This window comes from Haliaeetus albicilla, chromosome 13 (genome assembly GCF_947461875.1).
Source record: "Haliaeetus albicilla chromosome 13, bHalAlb1.1, whole genome shotgun sequence".
Taxonomy (NCBI): Eukaryota; Metazoa; Chordata; class Aves; order Accipitriformes; family Accipitridae; genus Haliaeetus; species Haliaeetus albicilla.
Genome location: NC_091495.1, coordinates 799,829 through 810,862, shown reverse-complemented (window position 1 = coordinate 810,862; position 11,034 = coordinate 799,829). Strand labels below are relative to the sequence as shown.

At 64.6% G+C, this 11,034-nt stretch overlaps 1 protein-coding gene across 1 annotated transcript; it reads right to left on the bottom strand.

Annotated features, from left to right (window-relative positions):
- Nucleotides 1-1,009: 1,009 nt before the first annotated feature.
- On the bottom strand, nt 1,010-10,431 carry LOC138688789 (polyunsaturated fatty acid lipoxygenase ALOX15B-like). Its single transcript, XM_069801308.1, has 14 exons — nt 10,339-10,431; nt 9,656-9,923; nt 8,637-8,775; nt 7,861-8,070; nt 6,951-7,051; nt 6,598-6,770; nt 6,011-6,154; nt 4,756-4,956; nt 3,739-3,825; nt 3,416-3,585; nt 2,828-2,949; nt 1,880-1,980; nt 1,508-1,678; nt 1,010-1,281 (listed from the first exon to the last, which is right to left on the bottom strand). The coding sequence occupies exons 1-14, from the start codon at nt 10,429-10,431 to the stop codon at nt 1,102-1,104; spliced, it is 2,160 nt and encodes a 719-aa protein (XP_069657409.1). The 3' UTR covers nt 1,010-1,101.
- Nucleotides 10,432-11,034: the final 603 nt, after the last annotated feature.

Below are 11,034 nucleotides of genomic sequence, written 5' to 3'. Positions count from 1 at the left end.
CCCCCCCCCCGGTGTCCCCATGGCCGTGGTGTCCCATGTCCCCATGGACGCCGTGTCCACACGTGCCATGGTGTCCCATGTCCCCATGGCCAGGGCGTCCCCATGGCCAGGGCATCCCCATGGTCATGGTGTCCCACGTCCCCATGGCCATGGTGTCCTTGTGGCCATGGTGTCCCTCGTCCCCACAGTCAGGGTGTCCACGCATGTCATGGTGTCCCATGTCCCCATGGCCACCATGTCCACACATGTCATGGTGGCCCACATCCCCACGGCCATGGTGGCCCATGTCCCCATGGCCGTGGTGTCCCTCATCCCCATGGGCCATGGTGTCCCCATGGCCATGGTGTCCCTCGTCTCCACAGTCATTGTGTCCCACGTCCCCATTGATGGTTGTGTCCCATGGCCATGGTGTCCCCATGTGTCATGGTGTCCCACGTCCCCATGGCCATGGTGTCCCTCGTCCCCATGGGTCATGGTGTCCTCATGGCTGTGGTGTCCCACATCCCCATGGCCATGGTGTCCCCCTTGTCATGGTGTCCCATGTCCCCATTGATCATTGTGTCCCCATGGCCATGGTGTCCCCATGTGTCATGGTGTCCCACGTCCCCATGGCCATGGTGTCCCACATCCCCATGGTCATCGTGTCCCCACGGCCATGGTGTCCCTATGGTCAGGCTGTCCTTTGTCCCCAAACTCAGTCCCAAGCCATGCAGGGGTGGGAGAGGAGCCACATTTATTCCCCATGTCCTCCTCCCCCCCCACCATGGTGCAGGGACAGGGGACACAGGGGACATTCGGGTTGGGGGAACTGAGGCAGGGCTGGGTCAGACTGGGACAATGGGGAGGGTGGGGGAGGATGAGGAGGTTGGGGACACCTCAGGGAGCTTGGGGATGGTCCAGGGAGGGTTGAGGACATCTGGGGAGGTTGGGGACATCTTGGGGAGGTTGGGGACGCACCGGGGGGGGTGTTGGGGACACACTTGGAGGTTGGGGACATCGAGGTGGGGAGAAGGGTAGGGATGGTCCAAGGAGTTTGGGGACATCCTGGAGGGTTGGGGACATCCCATGGTGGGGGTGTTGGTGACATTGTGGAGGGGGGGGTCAGATGGCGACGCTCTCCTGGACACAGGCGGGGTCGAGGTAGGGGTAGGGCAACGCCAGCCCCTCGTTGCGCTGCCGGATGCGGTGGGAGATGGCGGCCAAGCGGCGCCGGAAGGAGGCCAAGAGCCGCCGTGGGGCCGCCCCACTGAGGAGCTCCTCGGAGCGGGAGCCCAGCGGCCGCTGGGGGTCAGAGGAGGTGTTAGAGGTGGGGGGGGGTCAGACACCTGGGTCCTCTTGGGGACATGGAGGGGGGGGACACACACACCACAGTCCCCACCGGGATGCCTGGGTCCTCTTGGGGACATGGGGGACATCCCACCTGGACATCAGGGTCCCCAAAGAGGGGGGTAAGGGGAAGGTGGGGGGGTTGCCCACCCGGATTACTGGGTGTCCCCCCCCTTCTTACCGGCTCTCCGCCCTCGTAGCTGACGACGCTGAGCAGGGCCAGGAGGGCGCCGGTGGCGTCGGGGGACGGGAGGGTCCTCAGCAGCAGCTCGGCGGTGGCCTCCTCCTTCCTCCGTGGCGGTGGTCGCCCCAGCGTTCCCGGCGTGTTGGGCATCCAGGCGGCATAGTCGTACTGGGAAGCGGGGGGGGGGTCAGTGGGGGGAACCCAAGCATCTGGGCCCCCCCCCCAATCTCCTCCAGGGTCACCTGGGTCTCACCGGGGTCACCCAAGTCCCCTGTGGCCACCAAGGAGGCTCCATGGCCACTTCTGAGATGTACATGGGCTTTTGGCGACCCTCCAAGTTCCCCCGTGTCGTGTCCCCCCAGGTGTCACCTGGCCGCTGTTGACGGCAGCGTGCCGGGCGGAGCAGCAGAAGATGATCATGGTGACGAACTTCACCAGCTCGGGGCGGCTGCAGAGCTTCGAGGGGAAACCTGGGCGGGGGGTGGCATGAGGTCAGCGATGACCTCACCCTCCACAGGCAGCCCCCACCAGTGCCCCATGCATGGCACCCCACCAACACGGCACATGGCACGGCCATGGCATGATCATGGCCATCACGGGCTCAGCTCGTGGCATGGCCATGGATATGATCGTGTCTATCCCATGTCTTGACCATAGCCATGGCATGACCGTGACTGCAACCATGCCAATCCCATGTCTTGACCATCGCCATGGCATGACACGCCCATCCTGTGTCTTGACCATGGCATGACCATGACCATGGCCATGACCGTGGCCATGACCATGGTTATGACCGTGCCCATGCCATGTTACACACCTGGCTATGACCATGGCATGACCGTGACTGTGGCCATAACCATGTCCATCCCATGTCGTGACCATGGCCATGACCATGCCCATGCCATGTCACCAGTCTGGCTATGACCATGGCTGTGACCGTGGCATAGCTGTGACCACGACTATGGTGTGAGACCTTGGCCATGACCATTGCTGTGGCATGGTCGTAACAGTGATTGGGGTCACGGCCATGACTGTGGCAGGACCGTGACCAACACCATCACCACGACCACAGCTGTCACCGTCACTGCGGTGTGACCATGGCCACAACATGACCATGACCGTGGCCATGATGATGATTTGACCATGACCACGACTATTGCCATGATGTGACCACGACCATCACCGCCATCATGACCATTACCGGGGTGCAACCATGGCAATGCCCATGAAGGTCACCATCACCATGCATAATCATCACCTGGATGTGACCATCACCGTGGCCATGATCATCACCGTGACCGTCACCAGGCCCCCTACCCGTCTTCTCATTGCCCAGGACAGCATAGGTGAAGATCTCGCCCACCCAGTCCTGGAGCTCGTAGTCCTCGGCCACGTCACTGTCCTCGGGGTAGTAGAGAGCCACGATCCCCTCCACTAGGCTGGGCCACCACAGGGACATTGGTGAGACGTGGGGACAGGGCTGTGCCCACTGTCCTGGCGTCACCTCCAGCAGCTCCCAACCCTGTGGTCCCTGTCCCCAGCCCTGTTGCCTCCATCCTCATCATCCCCATTCCCCATGTCCTCATCCTTGTTGCTCCCATCACTGATGTCCCCAACCCCGTGTCCCCATCCCCATTGTCCCCATCCCCGTGTCCCCATTCCCACCATCTCCATCCCCATGTCCCCATGCCTGTTGTCTCCATCCCCATGTCCCCACCTCCAGCGTACAATCCTCGTGGTCTGATCCCCATGTCCCCATCCCCATGTCCCATCCCTGTGGTCCCATCCCTGTTGTCCCCATCTTCATCATTCCCATCTCCATGTCCCCATCTCCCTTGTCCCCATCCCCATGTCCCACCCCCATGGCCCCATCCCTGTTGTCCCCATGCCCATGTCCCCCCACACCTCTCGATGGCCCCCCAGATCTCCAGGGCGTCATCGCGGTAGTGGTAGTTGGGGATGTTGGTGACGCCACGGTGCTCCAGGTCATCGGGGACACACAGCTCCCTGTAGGTCAGCGCCGCCGTCCCCCGGGCCACCAGCTCCAGCGTCCCTTCCCGCCCCACGGCCGTGGCCTGGGCATGCCACCATCCCTCAGTGTCCTCCATCGCGTGTGTCCCCCCCCAATTCCTCCCATCCCTGGGGGACCCAGCTGTCTGGGTGCTACCAGGGGGGGACACCCAGGTGTCCAGGTGCCACCAAGGGGGGGACCCAGGTGTCCGGCTGACCTGGTCAATGAACGCCCCAGGGCTGAGCAGGGCCTCCCGGGCCAAAATATTGATGTGGAAGGTGAAGCGGCAGTGAGGCAGCAGGAGCTGGGGACATTGGGACAAGGGGGGGACATGGGACATGGGGGACATGAAGGACATGGGAAACATGGACATGGGATATGGGGGACATCAGGATATGGGGGCTGTGGGACATGGGGACGTGGGATGTGGGATACAAGGGACATGGGACATGGGATATGGGGGACATGAAGGACATGGGAAACGTGGACATGGGATATGGGGGACATATGGGGACATCGGGACATGGGGGATGTGGGACATGGGGGACATGGGGGATGGGGGATGTGGGATGTGGGACATGCGGGACATGGGGACATGAGGACATGGGACATGGAGGACATGGGGCATGGGACATGGGGCAATGGGGACATTGGACGTGTAGGTGATGGGGACATTGGGAAATGGGACATGTGGGCCATGGGAACATGGGGCCATGTAGGTGGTGGGGACATGGGACATGGGGGATTGGACATGGGGCAGGTGGGTGATGGGGACATGGGATATGGTACATTGGGACATGGAGGCCATGGGGACACGGGACATGGGGACCTGGGACACCGGGGGGACATTGGACATGGGGACATGGGACACAGGACATGGGACATGGGGGCGTGGGACATGTAGGTGGTGGGGACATTGGGAATTGGGACATGTGAGCAATGGGGACATGGGACATGTAGGTGGTGGGGACATGGGACATAAGGACATTGGACATGGGGACATCGGACATGTAGGTGATGGGGACATGTGAGCAATGGGGACATGTAGGTGGTGGGGACATGGGACATGGGGACATTGGACATGGGACAGATGGGTGATGGGGACACGGGACATGAGACCTGGGACGTGATAGATTGGGCCATGGGGACATTGGACATGGGGACTTGGGACACCGGGGGGACGTTGGACAGGGGGACATGGGACACAGGACAAGGGGGTGCAGTTTGGGGGTACCTGGTGGATGGGGTGGCAGGCAGGCAGGCGGTGGGTGGCCAGAGCGAAGGTCTCCCCCAAGAAGTGAGTGTGCAGCAGGTGGGTGACGGCCTCGTGCAGGGTGAAGTGGGCGCCCCGCACCCACAGCTTGGCCAGCGCCCACTCCCACGGCCCGTCCCCCGGCAGGAAGATGGGCGACTCGGGGCCGGGGTGCTGGGACAGCTGGGGGACGACGACACATGGGTGGGGGCATCAGCAGGGACGGGGGACATGGGGGTGTGGGGGGACAAGGGGACAAGAGGGCACCATGGGGACAAGGGGACGCCACGGGGGCACATGGTGGCATCATGATGTGGGTCATGGGGACAAGAGAACACCATGGGGACAAAGGGACACCATGGGGACATGGGGGGACAGGGGGACAAGGGGACACATGGGGATATGGTGGCATGGGGATGTGGGTCATGGGGATGTGGGGACAAGGGGACACCACAGGGACAAGGGGACACATGGGGACATGGTGTCATCATGATGTGGGATGTGGGGACAAGAGGACACCATGTGGACAAGGGGACACCATGGGGACATGGGGAGACAGGGGGACAAGGGGACACATGGAGATATGGTGGCATGGGGATGTGGGTCATGGGGACAGGGGGACAAGGGGATACATGGGGACATGAAGACACCATGGGGACAAGGGGGGACATGGAGACACGTAGGGACACATGGGGACAAGGGGACACCATGGGGGGACAGGGGGACATGGTGGCATCATGACGTGGGTCATGGGGACATGGGGACAAGAGGACACCGTGGGGACATGGGGACAAGGGGACATATGGGGATATGGTGGCATGGGGATGTGGGTCATGGGGACGTGGGGACAAGGGGACACCACAGGGACAAGGGGACACATGGGGACATGGTGGCATCATGATGTGGGATGTGGGGACAAGAGGACACCATGGGGAGAAGGGGATGCCATGGGGACAAATGGGGATATGGTGGCATCATGATGTGGGACATGGGGATGTGGGGACAAGGGGACACCAGGGGGACAAGGGGACACATGGGGACACGAAGACACCATGGGGACAAGGGGGGACATGGAGACACGTAGGGACACATGGGGACAAGGGGACACCATGGGGACATGGTGGTGGCATCATGATGCAGGTCATGGGGACAAGAGGGCACCATGGGGACAAGGGGGGCACGGGGACATGGGGGGACACAGAGGGGACACAGGGACACGGGGGGACACACACGGTACCTGGATGGCGATGGGCAGGAGCTGCTGGCTGGGGCTGATCCAGAGCAGGCAGAGGGGGGCGGCCAGGAATTGGGGTTCCCCCCCCACGCACCCCGTGGGGAGCCCATCCAGCAGCGCGTAGTCGGCCAGGAAGATGCGTCCCCCCTGCGCACCCCCACATCTGGGTGTGTGTGTCCCCCGGCCAAACACCCGGGTGTCATCCCCCCCCAGATGCCCGGGTGTCCCCCCCACACGCCTGGGTCCCCCCAAACACTGGGGTCCCTCAGATACTTGGGTGCCCTGGACACCTGGGTCCCCCCCACCCTCTCTGGGATGTTGGGGTCCCTTGGGTGCCTGGGACCCACCCCCCCACCCTGCCCAGGATGCCTGGGTGCCCCCCAGACACCTGGGTGCCCCCCCAGATGCCTGGCACCCACCAAACCCTGGGGTCCCCTTGACCCCTGGGACCCCCCACCCTGCCCCAGACCCCTGGGTGCCCCCCCAGATGCCTCGACCCCCCAAACCCCGGGGTCCCCTTGACCCCCTGGACTCCCCCCCACCCCGGACCCCCGGGACCCCCCACCCAGGGGCTCGGGGGGGCGGCTGACCTCCATCTCACGCTGGAGGCAGGTGGCGGGGCCGAGGCTGGGTGCCACCATGGGGGGGGTGACGGGGAAGTTGGGGGGCAGGCGGGAGCAGCGGCGCAGCAGGACGGGGTTCACCCCGCTCAGGTACTGCGCCCCGAAAAACGCATCGTCCTGCCAGTGCCGCAGCACGTACTCTGCGGGGGGGGGACGGACACAAACACAAATGGGTGCCCCCCCAGACCCCTGGGTGCCCCCCTGGACACCTGGGCACCCCCCTGGACACCTGGGTGCCCCCCACCCAAACACCTGGGTCCCCCCCACGTCCCTCCCACCCAGACACCTGGGTGCCCCCGGTGTGAGGGAGGGGCACCCACCACTGATGGGGGTCCCGGGCCCCTCCAGCGCCTCCCGAATGTCCTCGAAGCTGCGCCAGGAGCCGCCGCAGCGAAGCCCCCGGAGGCGCACCCGGATCTGGCTGGGGACAGGGGACATGGGGACATCATGGGGACTTCATGGGGACACCAGGTGGACACCATGGGGACATGGGGAGATGGGCTTGGGGACACCATGGGGACATGGGACATTGGACATGGGGACACCATGGGGTGTGGGGAGTGGGACATGGGCATGGGGACACCATGGGAACATGGGGAGGTGGCACATGGGGACACCATGGGGACATGGGGACACCATGGGGTGTGGGGATGTGGGACATGGGCATGGGAACACCATGGGGACAAGGGACATGGGGCATGGGGACACGGGCATGGGGACATAGGACATGAGGACACCAGGGGACATGGGGACACCATGGGGACATGGGATATGGGGGACATGGGGACACATGGAGACATGGGGACACCATGGGGTGTGGGGATGTTGGGACATGGGCATGGGGACACCATGGGGATAGGGGACACGGGGACACCAGGAGACAGGGGACATAGGGACACCATGGGGACATGGGCATGAGGACACCATGGGCACACAACGGGGTGTGGGGACATGGGGACACAGGGTTTGGGGGGATATGGAGACACGGGGATGTGGGACAAGGGCGACATAGGACGTGGGGACACCATGGGGACATGGGAGATGGCACATGGGGACACGGGGACATGGGGACATGGGACATGGGGACACCATGGAGACATGATGGGGACGTGGGGGGACACACATGGGACCCAGTGGGGGACAAGTGGGGACACACAAAGACAGAGTGGGGTGGTGGCTGGGACACTCGGGGACACTCAGGGGACATGGGGGGGTGACGGTGACACCGACGCGGCAGCGGCGCGGGCGGCGATGTTGGCGCGGTGTCCCAGGGGATAGGCCAGGCTGGGGGACAGCTGCCGGGGGGGGGACAGTGACAACGGTGACGACGGTGACGACGGTGACGACGCTGATGGCGGTGGTGGGGGGGGTGGCCAGGGGCAGAGGGCGGGGGGCAGCGCCCGCAGCCGCCAGGGCCACCCCGGGGCGTAGGGCTCCCACCTGGGGGGGGACGGACTCATGGGTCCTGCTCCCAGTGCTCCCAGTAACCTCCCAGTAACCTCCCAGTCACCCCTAGGGCCCTCCCAGTAACCTCCCAGTAACGTCCCAGTCATCCCCAGTAACTCCCCAGTGCTCCCAGTAACCTCCTGGTGCCTCCTAGCAGTCCCAGTAACCTCCTGGTCATCCCCAGTAACCCCCCAGTGCTCCCAGTAACCTCACAGTACTTCCTAGTGCTCCCAGTAACCTCCCAGTGCCCTCCCAGTAACCTCTCAGTAACATCCCACCATTCCCAGTAAACACCCAGTCATCCCCAGTAACCTCCCAGTGCCTCCCAGCACTCCCAGTAACATCCCAGTGCCCCCGCAGTCCTCCCAGTCCCCTCCCAGTGCTCTCAGTCCTCTCCTAGTCCTCTCCTAGTCCTCTCCTAGTCCCCTCCCAGTCCTCCCAGTCCCCTCCCAGTCCCCTCCCAGTAACATCCCAGAGCTCCCAGTCCCCTCCCAGTGTGCCCCCAGTGCTCCCATTCCCCCCCAGTCCCCTCCTATTAACATCCCAGTGTTCCCAGTCACCTCCCAGAGCTCCCAGTCCCCTCCCAGTCCCCTCCCAGTGCTCCCAGTCCGTACTGGAAGGCCTCCTCACGCTCCCTCCGCTCCTCCTGGCGCTGCTGCAGCAGCTGTGGCTCCCAGGTGGCCTCACGCGGTGTCCGGGCTGGGGGACATCGGGGGGACATCAGGGGGACATGGGGGTCACAGGACATAGCAACCCCCCCAGTGCCTCCAGTTCCCTCCCAGTGCTCCCACTCCCCACGTCATGGGAGGTGATGGGGGTCACAGGTGTCCCCATGGTGTCATGTCCCCATGGCCCCACAGTGTCCCCATGACCCCACGGTGTGCCCACATCCCCATGTCCCCCCACATCCCCATGTCCCCCTATGTCCCCATGGTGTCCCCATGTGTCCCCACGTGTCCCCATGTCCCATACCCCCATGGTGTCCCCATGTCCCCACACTTCCCCACATCCACAAGTCCCCACAATGTCCCCATGGTGTGTGTCCCCTTGTCCCCATGGTGTCCCCGTGTGTCTCTGTGTCCCCATGTCCCCCCATGTCCCCACATCCCCATGTCCACCTACCCCCATGGTGTCCCTGTGATGTCCTCGTGTCCCCACATTCCCCCAAATCTTCTCGTCCCCGCGTGTCCCCATGTCCCCCTCGTCCCAATGCTGTCCCCCATGTCTCCATGTGCCTGTGTCCCCCCATATGTCCCCCCACATCCCCATGGTGTCCTCATGGTGTCCACTAGTCCCCATGTCCCATATCCCCATGGCATCCTCATGTCCCCATGTCCCCCCACATCCCCATGGTGTCCCCATGGTGTCCCAGTGGTGTCCACTTGTCCCCATGTCCCATATCCCCATGGCATCCTCATGTCCCTCCACATCCCCATGGTGTCCCCATGCTGTCCACTTGTCCCCATGTCCCATATCCCCATGACGTCCTCATGTCCCCATGTCCCCCCACATCCCCATGGTGTCCCCATGGTGTCCCCTTGTCCCCATGTCCCCCCCGCGTCCCCCACTGTCCCCGTACCAGTGCCCTCCCGCAGCTCCAGGCAGCCGCTCTCCAGCCAGCGGTAGCAGGGGAAGGTGGCCCTGGGGACGTCCCCATCGTCCCCACCATCGCCGTCCCCATCGTCCCCACCATCGCCGTCGTCGTCCCCGTCGCCCAGGGGCCCGGTGACAGTGACGCGGGCGCAGAACCAGCGGTCGGGGACGAGGGACACCAGCGGCTCCTTCCACAGCCGCACCAGCAGGAGGGTCCCCAGGGGCTGCGCCGACGTCACCTCCACCACCACCGTCTGCGGTGGCACCGCCTGTCACCCCCCTGTCACCCACCGTCACCCCTCGTGTCACCTCCCCTGTGCCCGTCATGTCACCTTGTCACCTCCATCACCCCTCGTGTCACCCCATGTCACCCCCATGTCACCCCTTGTGTCACCCCCATCACCCCATGTCACCCCATCACCCCCATCACCCCCGTGTCACCCCATGTACCCCTGTCACCCCATGTCACCCCCGTGTCACCCCATCACCCCTCGTCCTCCCCCCATGCCTCGTCAACCCACTCAGTGCCTCCCAGTCCCTCCCAGTCCCTCCCAGTCCCCTCCGAGTGCCCCCCAGTCCCTTCCCAGTCCCACTCCCGTCCCCTCCCAGCACCCCCCAGTCCCTTCCCAGTCCCTTCCCAGTGCCCCCCAGTACCCCCAGTGCACTCACGGTGCCGGCGCGCAGGTGATGGAGGGGCCAGTCGAGGTGGCAGGGGGGGCTCTGTCCCCCCGTCCCCACCAGGCTGAGGGTCATGGCCGCCATCGTCCCCCCACCCCACTGGGACCCCGTCGTCACCCTCACCCGGTACCGCGCCCCCCCGCCGGACACCGGCGTCCCCTCGGGGATGCCCGGCTCCCCTGGGGGTGACGGGGTCCCCTCGGGGACATTTGGGGACGCCGGGGTCCCCTTGGGGACAGACGGGGCCTCTGGGGATGCCAGGGTGCTCCCAGTAACCTCCCAGTAACCTCGGGGTCCCTCCTGGGTCTCTTGGGGTCCCTTGGGGTCCCTGCTGGGGTCGTTGGGTCCCTTGGGGTCTCTTGGGGTCCCTCCTGGGGTCGTTGGGTCCCCTGGGTCCTTCCTGGGTCCCTTGGGGTCCTTGGGGTCCTCGGGGTCTCTCAGGGTCCCTCCTGTGTCCCTCGGGGTCCCTTGGGGTCCCTCTGGGTCCTTCTTGGGGTTCTTGGGTCCCTTGGAGTCCCTTGGGGTCTCTCAGGGTCCCTCCCGGGGTCCTTGGGGTCCCTCAGGGTCCCTCTGGGTCCTTCCTGGGGTTCTGGGGTCCCTTGGGGTCCCTCCTGGGGTCCTTGGGTCCCTCGGGGTCCCCTGGGTCCTTCCTGGGTCCCTCGGGGTCCTTGGGGTCCTCGGGGTCTC